At 42.7% G+C, this 13,828-nt stretch overlaps 1 protein-coding gene across 3 annotated transcripts in view; it reads left to right on the top strand.

Moving 5' to 3' along the window:
* WDR18 (WD repeat domain 18) overlaps positions 1–13,828 on the top strand; it is a 64,580-nt gene that overhangs the window by 17,036 nt on the left and 33,716 nt on the right. For all 3 annotated transcript variants that reach the window (XM_087922728.1, XM_026699006.2, XM_087922729.1), the window contains exons 3-5: positions 7,870–8,003; positions 8,909–9,050; positions 13,030–13,173. In XM_087922728.1, coding sequence (XP_087778854.1) covers positions 7,870–8,003; positions 8,909–9,050; positions 13,030–13,173 — 420 coding nt within the window. The remainder of the gene's footprint in view (positions 1–7,869; positions 8,004–8,908; positions 9,051–13,029; positions 13,174–13,828) is intronic.

The following is a 13,828-nucleotide window of genomic DNA, read 5'->3' as shown; positions in this document are numbered from 1 at the left end:
AAGGCCCCACTTCTCTTTTAAGTAGAGAAGACACAATAAGAAATGATGTGGGGTTTTTTTCTCTCGCTTTATGCTGGAGACCTGCTATCAGATCAGTAGTTAATCTTTGGCACGTGACAGATCCTTATATTATCCCCATATTTTTCTATCCCATAAATTTAATGCCACATTCTATTACCCCATTCAAGATTCTGTTCCACTTGGCTACATATTCCTTCTTTGCTTCACAGACTGTTTTTGAAAGGCTTTTTTTTTTCCATTCTTTTCTCTCTCTCTCTCTTTTTTTTATCTGGATACTGGGTGGGCAAGAGACGATAAATAATTTAAATGCAAAGTCTTCCCGGGATTGCCGATGTCTTCTTTTTCTTTCCTTTTTCCTTTTTTTTACATTTTTTTTTTGTCTGCACCAGATAATTCTCTCTCTTCTACAGCCTCTCACCCAGGGTTAATGAGAATAGTGCAGGTTTCCATGCCCTGTGAAAAGAATGCAAATGTTATTTTTATAACAGCAGTATTTAGAGTGCTTTCAAATTCAGATCCGTCTTGGGTGAACAATAGGTAATGAAAACGTTATTATGCTTTCTTTCAGCCTCTATGTTGTGATTGAATACTTCAAATATATTCTAATTCAGAGGTCTCCAAACTTGGCAACTTTAAGACTTATGTGTGGACTTCAACTACCAGAATTCTCTGGCCAGCTATGCTGGCTGAGGAATTCTGGCAGTTGAAGTCTACACACAAGTCTTAAAGTTGCCAAGTTTGGGTTCCCCTGTTCTAATTAGAGAAGAAAAAGGGGAGTGGCCGTCCTCTTGAGGGTCTCTGCCCTCATTCTTCCCCCTGTCACACCCCAAACATTTTAGAATTACGACTCCATATCCCCTGATTGGTTATCACAGTTAAAGCTAGTCCTCGACATACAACTGCAGTTGAGCCAAAATTTCTGGGCTCAAGCAGAAGGTTGTTAAGGCTAAGCAAGACAATTGTTAAGTGGAGTTTTACCCCATTTTACAACTTTTTTTTAAACCACAATTATTAAGCAAATCATTGCAGGTATTAGGTTAGCAACATGGTTGTCTCGTGAATCTGGCCTCCCCATTGAGATTGCTTGTCAGAAGGTCACAAAAAGTGATCACATGACACACACACACCCCCGGGACGCTGCACCCACCACAAACCCATGTCAGTTGCCAAGTGTCCAGTTTTTGTTCAGGTAACCATGAGAATGCTGAAACGGTCATAAATAACAGTCATAAGGCACTTTTTTCAGTGTGGTTGGTCACTGAATGAATGGTTGTAAGTTGAGGACTACTTGTAATACAAGACTTGAGTGGTGAACATCCATGTAATGTTCACTTCAAACTACCAGCTGTATTTTATTAAATTTTTATGCCACTCATCTCACTGTCAAGCAGACTCTGGGCGGCTTACAACAATATAAAAATACAATATAGAAACAATAAGAACATGAAAAGCCTTAAGAATTAAAACACTTAAAATGAACTAAGGCTACACAAAAGAGACCAATATGAAAACAGAATGGAATTGGAATCTTGTAACCTATTAACCGTCTCCAAAGGAAGATGCCTGCATTAGGGTCCCGAGCCGGTTGGCAGAGTCAGATTTTCAACCCCTTCGAGAGGCCAAGCAGGTGAGGACAGATCTCACCTGGAGGGGCCTAAAGTTCCATGGGACCATGGCAGAAAAGACAACGGCCACTCTTTTGAGGACAGCAAAGTTTGACTCAGTCTTCCATCCTTCCCAAGTCAGTAAATGGGAACCCCAATTGTTGGGGGTAATAAGCTGATTCTGTAAACCACTTAGAAAGGGCTGTAAAGCACTAGGTGCTATTGCTGTTTTGGATAGCAAGGACCACTGGTTTGAAAGTGGGGTCAAAGAGGCTATGTCAAAATTGAGCAGCCCTCAACAGAGGAAGAGGAATACAACACCATCTATCTCCAGTCCAGTGGTGGTATTCTACCGGTTCGGCCCAGTTCTGGCAAGCGATGAGCAGCAGAGACCGAACCGCTTCTCTCCTCTGTTCTGTGTTGGGCTCACCCACCCGCCGGGGCTCCCATACTCTCTGTTATCCGCTGAAGTTGAAGCGCAGCTGCTTTGCGCAGCACAGAAGAGTGCTGTGCGGCAGCTGCTGAAGTGACTGGGATCATGCAGGTTACAGGAGGCGAGTTAGAACGCCTCTGCGCCTAAGCAAAGTGTGCATTTGGCACGTGCGCCCATACAAAGCGTGCACGTGCGCAAAGCGCATCCACGAAGACACACCCACCGAACCGCTGGCAACAATATTTGAATCCCACCACTGCTCCAGTCTACAATATAGTCCTTTCTGCAGTTTCAAGAAGGCTCCACACGCATCTCCACTACTCAGGTTATCCAGAGGGCACAGATAAACCTCCTGGTGGCCTCAACGACTCTCCAAAAGAATGCAAATGACCAGCCCTCTGCAAGGAATATAAATCCTTCCATTCCCCACCATCCAGTCAGAGCTGAAGAAACTTCTTGGAGAAGTGAAATAGAAAGAAAAACCAGAAAGTCCAGTTGCCTCTGGAAAAAGCACCCTTGGGACAACCATGACCTGGATGACTGAGAATCTCCATGGACATGGCAGAAAAGGCTCTTCTGGACTCTGCCAATCAAGTTCTTTTGGTTGATGGGGTCCAAAATATACCTCTTCTGCCAGAGTGAATGGGGCAGACCAATCCCATTGGGGCAAAACTGTTCTTGTGCCATAAAGGTGAAAACCAACATCTTAATTTGGCCCTAGAAGCAAATCAGCAAATCAGCAACCGATGCAGTTTATTGACTCAATCATAACTTACTAACCGGTGCAAGGCTTGCAATTCCAGAACCAGAACCAGAACAAAGCATGTATTTATTTAAAGCATTTTTTAAATAAATTCTGCACTCTACCCGCATGACTCTCAGAGCATCTTATGCAAGATTGACACCACTTAGGATTGTTTGCCTTCTTTTGTTTGTCTACGAAGCATTTTGTGTTCTGTGGACTTTTCAGGAGGGAGCTGAAGTTAAAACGGGGTTTTTTCCCCCTGACTTCAGACTTTATATCAGTCTATATGGAGGTGTTCCTGTGCAAAGATTAGCTGTCCCACGATTCTTTGTTTCCATACGACAACCAGGTTTGTATTTTGAGGAAGCTTGCAAAAAAGACGGCAAGAATAATGGCCTATATACCGTTCTTTGACAGCTCCCTCTCTGTCAAGGTAGCTCTTTTGTCGTCTTCAGAACTTTAGAAGAATCCCATCCATCCTGCCCAGATACATCAGAGAGAGTGGGGTGATGGTTTTACTCCCATCAACCTTCCCCCTTTTTTGTATCTAAGAGTTTCCCACTTTCCCTTGGCAAATTCAGGCTATCAGGTCGTTCCTTTAGAACAGGGTTGTCAAAGTGGCGGCCCGAAGGCCAGGTGCGTCATGCGAAGGCCACGCCCACCCCGGGCTCCACAAAGGCAAAAAACCTCGCGATATGTCAAGTGACGTGATCGAGTTTGACACCTGTGCTTTAGAACATGGAATCCTAGTACCAATAAAGAAGAATATTTGTAACTCAGGGTTGAAATGAGGGATCCTTGGTGCTCTCTGAGCTCGCGTGTTTTCTTGCAGGCGTTTCATGACCCAAACTAGGTACCGTCATCAGTGCTATATCCTTACTAGCAGGGATGACGTTACCTAGTTTGGCTCATGAAACGTCTGCAAGAAAACACGCAAGCTCAGAGAGCACCAAGGACTCCTTATAGAATCATAAGGAGGCTGGAAGGGATCTTGGAGGTCTTCTAGACCAACCCCCTGCTTTAGTTGCTTCCAAAGGCACCCTTCCAGATGGCTGCATCGGAAGGAGTGTGTCTCTCCTTATTCTTTAACCGGAAGCAGTTTCCATTGCGATCATTAAATTTTGGAGTAGGTGAACACCTGGAAACCATTTTGTTGGATTATTGAAGGTTATAGCTCCACCACTTAATCTTCCAAAGGTTCATAGGAGGCAGCGTCTCCAGCCTCCTTAACAGCCTCCTGCTGTAGCCCGAGATAGATGATTTTCTCTTGTCTCTCTTTTCTCTTTTCTACATTTGTATTGTGTCTGCTAAATTGTTAGCCATTGTTTTAAGCTGAGCCACTTGATGTGATTTCTATCTGGAAGGAAGCCGCTTAGGTTAAAAAAAAAAGTAGCAGGTGGCAACACCACTCCATTAATTTCTCTATTGCCACATTGCCTTTATGGCTGTGATTCCATGAGTTAATCGTTAGCACAAACCGTGGTTTGCAAAGAATAATAGTTTGCAATCAGAATATTATGATTCCTGGTTCAGAGTAGCCTGTCAGTCAAAAAGGAAAAAAAAAAAAGGATTTGTCTGTATTTATACAGAACCGGAGTTAAACCTCAGTAACATTCGAGTGGCCTGATTTTGGAATGGAAAAGAGTTTTAAGAGTTCAAAAGCTTCTTTTTGTGTGTGTGGATAATGTTGTACAACACTTAACCTGTCCAGTCAGATCAAGATGTTGGCGAGAACTCACAATGCAAAGTATAGTGATCCTCAGGAATTTTATTGGAGGTTCTTAAATGAAAAACTCAACCCTGAGAATGTGCTTGCTGTCCATCATCTTGTGTTCCCTTGCAGGTCACCAAAGGTCTCGGGCAAATAAATCAGTCCGCAAATAGTTTCATTCCTGTAACAGCAATCTCATTATTTGAAGGAATAAAAATTCGGAGGAAAGAGTATATATAATACTGGCCCCAAACTGACCCTCCCACAAAAGTAAGTCAGTGTGAAAAAGCCAATTACTATACAGTGCAGATTAATTGCAGATTAATTTGTAATGCAGCTGCTGAGTATGTTGGATCGCTACAGCCAGTGATGGGATTCAACCTTTTTTACTACTGGTTCTATGACAGTGTGCTTCGCACACATGCACAGTGGTCAAAAACCACCAATTTTGAGCTTCAAACAACTGAGGCATGGTAATCCCTTCTGCTGCGCAATTCAGCTGAGCTCAAAACCAAGGAAATAAAGGACAGGAAAGGGCAGGTAGGCGGGGCCAACCGTTCACCGGTACATACTGGCGGCATCCCACCATTGGCTACAGCTTGTCACTCTATCACACGCTTACCCAAACAGGCCTGAAAACAAGTTTCCTTGTGTTCCATTTGGGATTTCACAAAAATAATAAAACAAGGGTTTGCATTTCTGAGATCCTATTGGGTACATTGCTACAATGAGTCTTGTTTTCTGTAACAGCACACTTCTGTAACAGCACACTAGACCAGGGATCTCCAACCTTGACAACTTTCAAACTTGTGGACTTCAACTCCCTTTGGCCGAGGATCTCTGGGAGTTGAAGTCCGCAGGTCTTAAAGTTTTTTTATTTTATTTATTTATTTTGTCAAGCAATTATAAGATAACAGGTATAAGTATAAGCATGGTTATGAATACATGTAATGGATACATATAAGAAAAAAAAGAAACAATAGGACAGGGACAATAGTGCCTGTTGGTGGGATTATGCACGCCCCCTATAGACCTCTTAGGAAAGGGGTGAGGTCAGGGATCGGATTCTACCAGTTTGCACCTATTCACTAGAACCGGTTATTAACATTCTAAGCAGTTCAGAGAACCGGTTGTTAGAAGAAATTACTGGCCTAATCCTGTAAGGAAGGCAGGAAGGAAACATTCTGGTGTTGCTTAAAGAAACTGCCTCTCCGTTAGTCCTTATTACATTCTTGGCAGGACTAGACTTCTTGTCTCAGGAACATCTCTGGAATTTTTTCCCCTCCTTTGCTGGTACTTTGCTTGTGTGGAGTGACCATTCAAAGTTACAATGGCACTGAAAAAAGTAATTTATGACCATTTTTCACACTTATGACTGTTGCAGCATCCCCACGGTCATGAGAGGCCAGGCGAGGATATGCGTTCCTTGATGTGAGTGATATTGAATTGGCCACACCCAGCCAATAACATGACCACCAAGCCATGTCCACCCAGTCACATGACCACCAAGCCACGACCAACTAAGCCACGCCCACAAAACTGGTTGTTAAAAATTTGAATCCCACCCGTGGGTGAGGTCAATAGTAAACAGTCTAAGGGTTTGGGGAAGAAACCACAGAGTCAGATAGAGTATTCCAGACTATTGATCACTCTGTTGCTGAAGTCATGTTTCCTGCAATCAAGTTTAGTGCGGTTTACCTTGAGTTTGTATCTATTGTGTGCTCTTGTATTGTTATGGTTGAAGCTGAAGTTTTCATTGACAGGTAGGACATTGCAATATATAATTTTATGTACTATATTTAGATCGGACCGAAGACAGTGTAGTTCTAGGTTTTCTATGTCTACAATTTCAAGTCTGGTGGCATAAGGTATTCTGCAACGAGTAGAGGAGTGGAGAACTCTTCTTGTGAAATATTTCTGGACTTTCTCAACTGTATTAATATCAGATACATAATGCGGGTTCCAGACTGATGAGCTGTATTCAAGTATTGGTCTAGCAAATGTAGCCCTAGACAACCTGTGAGCTGCTGGTCATCCTTTCAGGGATATTTCCTTACGGGCTTCCACATCGCCTTCAACAATGGCAGAGCTAACATGTTGCCTTCCCTAGAAAAGTTTTTAAAAAAAATCTAGCTTCCCAACCTCCCCAAGGCCTGAGAGAAGGCTAGATAAATGCATGTTGGAAGTTTGATTTGTTGCCAGTTTTAATGTTGTTTTAATAGAAACAGAGAAAACAAATGGCAGGAAAAGTCCCAGAGGTCCCAGAGGTCTAGTCTGCCCTTTGAGTTTTTTGTTTGTTTTTTTGTTTTTAATTAATTATTTGTTAATTATTAATTTTCTGCTACATTGCCCAGTCAACCAGATGTTCAGGCTGGATTTGATATTTTTGTCTGCCTGCCGAGTCCTTCCCAAAGACTTGGGATAAGCACGTATGGATGTTTGATGGTGTTAAATATTTATTATTAATTTTATTATTGTTGTTAATTTTATTTTTATGTATTAATTTATTTACTGCATTATTATTTATCCCAACCATGCTCAAACTCAAGGTACTAATGATTGACCCACTATCTCCTCTGGTAGTTTCCAACCATCCACTACTCTTTCTGTGAAGTAAAACTTCCTAACATTACTGTTAATGTTTTATTAATCCGTGATTTTACGGTTTTGATATGATTTTATATGTTAACATTTGATTGGGAGCCGCCCAAAGTTAGTTGAAAGATGGGCAGCTATATAAATGTTTTAAATAAAAAAATTCTGGAGGATATTCAGAGGTGTCTCTGCTTTGAAAAGAACCCATGTTGAGTATTCTGTTTCCTTACTAGATTCCTCAAACCCTTAAGCAATGGCAGAGCCTCCAACTTCACTGGAAAAAATCTTTAAATTTTTGGGATATATCCAAAATAGCCCATGTTGAACTATCTATCTATCTATCTATCTATCTATCTATCTATCTATCTATCTATCTATCTATCTATCTATCTATCTATCTGGTCTATCTATCATCTATATACGCACACAAACATCAGCACAGGAAATGTTAATATGACATTTTGTGTTATGTCATAAATTGTTTGGTGATCATTTTTATGTCATAAAATATTGAATAAAATTTGCCAAATTTCAACTCCACGAGTCATGGGTCCTGGATTTTAGATGCGTTCTGTAGGTTAGCCCTTTTCAGATACCTTGGTTGAAATACTTTTGCCTTATGGCACAACATTTTACGCAGTTAAAAGGTTACGGAATCTGAATTTTAGAGATATATAGACGTGTCCGCTTGCAGGAGACGTTCCAGACCTCGTATTTCATCTCTTTATTTCTACTTCCGCTCTTCTTTTTTTTCCTGCAGGTATCTGGTGGGAATCTACTTGCCATCCTGAATCGACATTATCAGGATTTAAGCTGCTTGGCCTTCACGGACGATAGCAGCCATTTTCTCTCTGGAGCCAAAGACTGTCTTGTCATAATCTGGAGCCTGTACAGGTATGAATTGAAATGGCTTCCCAGTTCCCGATTCTGCCCACAAGAACAGCATCACTGCATTTACCAGTGCTCCCGCATGAGAATATTATTTTAGGCACCAACTTTTAATATATTGAGAGTGTCCTGAGCTTTAGAGGAGGTATGTTCCACTTATGTGCAGAAAGAGATCCTTTTGTATTATTTTCACAAATACGTCCAGCCAAACAAATGTCCAAGTTAAGCTTTAAATTAAATTGCTTTTAATTATGGACTATTTAATTAATTGTATTTATTTTAAAAAGTACCTTTAAGTTTGGATTCATCAAAATCACATTCTCTCCTTTATAGAATTAAACAAATTTTGCAAAAAGACAAGAATGCCATTTTTCTGCTGATATTTAGAACGAGAGTTCTTGGCCAGGATTTAGGAGTTACCTATACAGAATCCTCTCTTTAGTTGTCATCCTCAGTGGCATGTGTCATAGATGAAAGTAAGGCTGTTTGCTTGGGCTAAAAGGCGTAACATAAAAGCCTCTAAAGGTCAGGGAAAAAGGGAAAGGTTCTTGTGGGTGGGAAAATTTTCCCCAAAACACATCCCAGTGAATGAATTCTGAGATTATTCAATGTCCTTGGGAAGCTGACAAACTTCCTTTTCCTCCTTTATTCGGATTTGGGCACATTGATCTAAAATGGAAGGTAGAGACAACTGAAAGAGGAAGCCTAAAGATTTAGACTTTATCAAAAACAAGCCACAGATAAAATAGGCAGCCTGTAATTATCCGCTCAATTGATTTCCACCTGAATTCCCACACACTCATTTTTAGCATTATTGCTTTAGTGGTTAAATGGAGTGCATGTTGCAGCTCCAAATCCATCCTGGCGTACAACTTTCCACTTTACTGTGTTAAAACTGATTCATTTCTCAGTGTGCTGCAGGTGGAATATGGCCAGAGCCCTGAGCCCCGCCACGTGTGGTCACGGCACAGCCTTCCCATCACAGATCTCTGCTGCGGTGTTGGCGGTCCCTTGGCCAGAGCTGCCACAGCCTCTTTGGACCAAACAGCAAAAGTAAGAATACTCAATTTGGAAGTAGCATAGAGAGTTCTCACCTATAACCATTAGTTTGGTGACCGTTGAAAGATACGACTGTCAGGGTTCCAAGTAGCATACCCACAGCAAATAAAACTCAGAGGCAGATGTCAGGATTCCAGCAATCGCCCTAATTAAATCATGATTCTTGAGCCAAACTTCAAAAAACTTCAAAGGATTTATTAGAGGCAACATACTGGCATTGCCCTGTGTACATAATTTACAGTCACCTGGGACCCTGTTTCCTCCCTCCCCCCTGGGTGTCTCATAAAGCAGATTCTCCAATTGAGCACGTTCACAGGCTGGGTGTCATCATTCACATTCTCCAATTAAATATATTCTCGGGCAAAAGCTCTGGTAGTTTAGTTACAATCTTTTAAAGATAAGAGTTGGAATGTACTTTTGATTTCAAGCTGCTGCACTATACTACCGGATTTCCTTCCGGGAGGGCGGGGAGAGGGGGGTGGTCTTTTTATGACAGCTACTAAAACAGGCATAGGAATGCTTTATGAGTTGACACAGATAGATTCCTCAAAAAATAGTTTTATTTGATATGTCATATTGGCACAGGTTGGTGAAAAGCAACTCTGAAGGTTCCGGTTTTCACCTAATTAAAAGTAAAAGTTTTCTCCTCTCCCTAAACAGTCAGTCCCATGGTCCAATCAAGGCGCTGTCTGGTTGCCTGGTGACATCACTCCTCCTTCCTCTGATCAGGTGTGAGAATGTCCTTGGTTCCCAAGGGAAAGTGTTTTATTTTGGCTACAAAACTCCAGCTATCTCTAATCCCCCCCTACTTATCCCTCAGCTCCAGTGTGGCAACACTGAAGCTCCAAGATGGCTTCGGTTAGGTCAGCTTCAGGGTTGACAATGGCATTGGAAAAAGTGACTTATGACTGTTTCTCACACTTATGACCGTTGCAACCCTTGGTCAGAAGATCAGAATTTGAATGTTTGACAGCTGGTTCATGTTTATGACAATCGCTGTGTCCCAGAATCGTGTGATCCACTCTCGTGACTTTCTGACAAGAAGAATCAATGCAGCAGCCAGATTTACTTAACAACTGTATTCCTAGCTTAACAACTGCAGTGATTCATTTAACAGCCCTGGCAATAAAGAAAGGTCGTAAAATGGGGCAAAACTCATTTAACAACTGTCTCACTTCTGAAATTTTGGGCTCAATGGTGGTCATAAGTTGAAGACTAGTTGCATTATAGTTTTGTGCAAAATACTGTGTTCTTGTATCAAAATACCAGTTAAACTCCTAGTGTTTCTCTGCAATTGAATTCGACCAGGACAGCACAAACATCGTGCTGTTCCTGTTTTTGAAAAATATCAAAACTGCATGTGGAAAAGGCAGTTCAATCTGTTTTGGGAGCAAAATGGAATGTTCCAGAACTGGATCGCATAATTTTGCACACAGCTAGGGAATTGAATTGCTCTGTTCATGCCAAATCCTTTTTAAGGTAGGGAATCAGAACCACTGCTTGGCAAATATGTACATATGCATATTAGTTTCTGCTGGTATACATGGTAGGTCTGGAAATGGAAACCTTTTGCTTACATACAAACAAATGCTTTTCTAAAGGTTTCTGGATACAAACCCTTTTGGGGAGGGAGGGGGCAATATAACCCTCCCCCCCCCTTATAATTTAGAGTCTGTTTTCAGCATGGATTTTTTCTGTCCTATGTACAACAGAGTGCAGAAATGGGTCGTGGAACTGAACATATTGTAAAATAACCTCATCATGTATTCTAATTAGTCTCAGATCACCAGGAGAGCAACAACATTTGGGGAAAGAGACAGATAATTTAAATGCTGCATGTTCCTGATTCAAGGACCTAAAAAACCAGCATCATATCTTTGGCATTTAGCTGGAGTGCAGGAAAAATGAACCCCTGAGATCAAAGTTGGTAGTCTTTCACAGTCATGGTGCCTGTTGCAGTTTTGCATTACGGAGAGTCGTCTACAAGTGTCTATGAAGATTCTCAGTCATCCAGGTCATGGTTGTCCAAAACGTGCTTTTTTCAAGAGGCAACTGGACTTTCTGGTTTTTCTTTGAAGACGTTTCGCTTCTCATCCAAGAAGCTTCTTCAGCTCTGACTGGATGGTGGGGAATGGAAGGATTTATACTCCTTGCAGACAGATGGTCGTTTGCATCCTTTTACAGCAGGGGTATCAAACTGGTGCCTTGTAGGCGGGTTGCGTCACGCACAGGCCACGCCCACCCCCCAGCTGTGCAAAAGGGGGAAAACATTGCAAAACGTCATGTGACGGCAACATGGGGGGGGGGGGGGACAACCCACCACCCAGTCAGCCTTTTTTCCTCACCATCCAGTCAGAGCTGAAGAAGCTTCTTGGATGAGAAGCGAAAGAAGAACCAGAAAGTCCGTTTGCCTCTTGAAAAAAAAGCACCTTTGGGACAATCTACAACTTTCAACAACTACAATTTTCAAGGGGCAGTAGATCCTCGTTTAACCACAGTAATTGAGATTGGGAACCCTGTCACTAAACAACACAGTTGTAAGGCACAGCTTCGTGTGACTGTGGCCGAATTACAGTGGTAGTTCCAGCAATCCCAGCTTCCGTTCTTAAGAAAATCCCCCAGCATTTCCTGGAGGTGCGATCACCATTTGCAATCTCCTGTTGGCTTCCCTATTGACTTTGCTTGATTGAAGCTGGCAGCGAAGGTTTTACAAATGACAAATCACATGACAGTGGGACGCTGCAATGTCATAATTTCAAGCCGGATGCCAAGCAGCTGACTTGTAATGAGGGACATTGCAAACAGCCGCAGCTGTGAGGCTTTGTCATAAATACCCCTGATTCAGAACCATTTCAACTTGGAATGGTCGGTCGAGCCCCGACTTGGGGCTCACCGTTTCTGGGGGGGTATTGTGGAGGTGGCGACTCACTGGTGGTGGATCCATGTCCAATGGCGCCGGATGGCCAGGGTGTTCACCATCGATTGCGGGCAGCGGGGGTGCCACACAGCAGGGGTGACGAGAGGCACGGTGGCCTACCAACAGTAGCCCCGGTATTGGACAGACAGCATTGCAGGCAATTTGTGTCAGAGCCTGCGACGCCCAGCTGACAGGCGGTCTTCCACGCGACTCCCAGCTGTCCAGTGGTCCTCCAGAGCAATTTGTATCGGGTGGATCCTGCTGTCGGCCACCGGATGCTAGTTACTGGTGGGGTGTGGCGGCCGGATATACTGGGGTGGGGCCTGAACCTTTGAAAAAGCACCGGGAGGTGGATGCTCCCAGCGCGACTTTGTATAGGTTTCCCAACTCGTCGTGTTCTGAGGCTCAGCCTGTCTGTGATTGAAGCTGGAATTAAAGCAGGATTCTGCCACTGGGGGTACGTGTTCTGGCTCACTTTCTTTCGCTGTCAGGTCTGGCCCAGTGCAACTGAGACAGTCACCAAACGAGTGGCCGTTCAACAAGGACTGCCTGTATGCAAAGTAGCCTCAGCCACAAAACTGCCGTTCATATGTGCTTCTTGGTGCTCCTTCAGATATCCCAGGTTTTCTTCCAAGCTTTTATATACCACTGGTAGTAGCTGTGTGCCTCAGCCTGTTTCTAATTGGAACCGTGCCTGTTTCCCTGAGGTTGGGTTACATAAAATTCCATCTGGATTATTAAGGTACAAGCGAGGACAAAGAACATCAGAAAGCTCTGCGCTCAACACGTGGGCTTAATCTCAGGGGAAGGGACAGAGCGTGGATCAATGCCAGGTTGGGGAAGATGCATTTATAAGAATTCATCCCCTTTTGTTCTTGCTTCCCTAGTCTTTTCCTATAATCTCTGAAAAGAAGAGTTTTCTCTCTTTATGTAAAAATCCCACTGTACTGCTATTGATATGTAATGCGTGTCATATTCATAGACTGGCACCTGGCTTAATTTTGTAGCATTACCACTAAAATCTGGATTTTAATCTGCACCTTTTCCCATTCTCAGTTGTGGGAGATCTCCTCCGGGAACCTTCTCCTCTCTGTCGTCTTCGACGTGAGCATCATGTCAGTGACCCTTGACCTTGCGGAATACCACATGTTCTGTGGCGGGCTGGATGGTTCCATCTTCCAGGTTGATCTCTGCTCCTGGGTAGGTCCCATTGCATGCAGTATCTAGTAAGCATCCCAGGTGCCTTGGGCAGCTCAGTGGGATGGAATCTCAGGCCTATTTAGGATCATTATGTTCTATACAAATCTCTTGCACTTCAGAACAGATATTCGGAGGGGTGGGTCTGTTGCTGCGTGGATGCAAAAATATAAAAAAATAAAATTATATTAACAAATGGCCTCTAGCTTCCAGCAAAAAATGCACATTGGGGAACTAGATTTGTTTAACAATCACTGTGTTTGCTTAACAACCCTGGTGTTCATCTAATGACCACAGAAATGATTATAGCTTTGAATCCGGTCACGATGCTTTGACCTATGATCACAATGACTTAGGACTGTAATTTCAGGCTCATTTACGATCGTAAGTCAAGGTCTACTTGTGCTTGAGGTGAGGTCTTCCAGGATTTATACCTTTGCCTGGTTTCGAGCATTTAAAAAATATTTTAAAATATTAATGATTTCTAAGGTCCTGAGGCAAAATATTTTAAAATATGAATGATTTCTAAGGTCCTGAGGCAACCTTACAAACATTTCCCTACATCTGGGTGCTCATGAATAAGCACATTGGCAGTTACTGATTTACACAGCAGGGCACAAAAGCTTTTCATGATAATACAAGGTGTGGTGGTTGGAAT

Source organism: Pseudonaja textilis, chromosome 1, assembly GCF_049901715.1.
Source record: "Pseudonaja textilis isolate UNSWEBS1 chromosome 1, rPseTex1.2, whole genome shotgun sequence".
Taxonomy (NCBI): domain Eukaryota; kingdom Metazoa; phylum Chordata; class Lepidosauria; order Squamata; family Elapidae; genus Pseudonaja; species Pseudonaja textilis.
The sequence above is the reverse complement of the archived record's forward strand: the minus strand, read 5'-3'. Positions and strand labels throughout refer to the sequence as shown.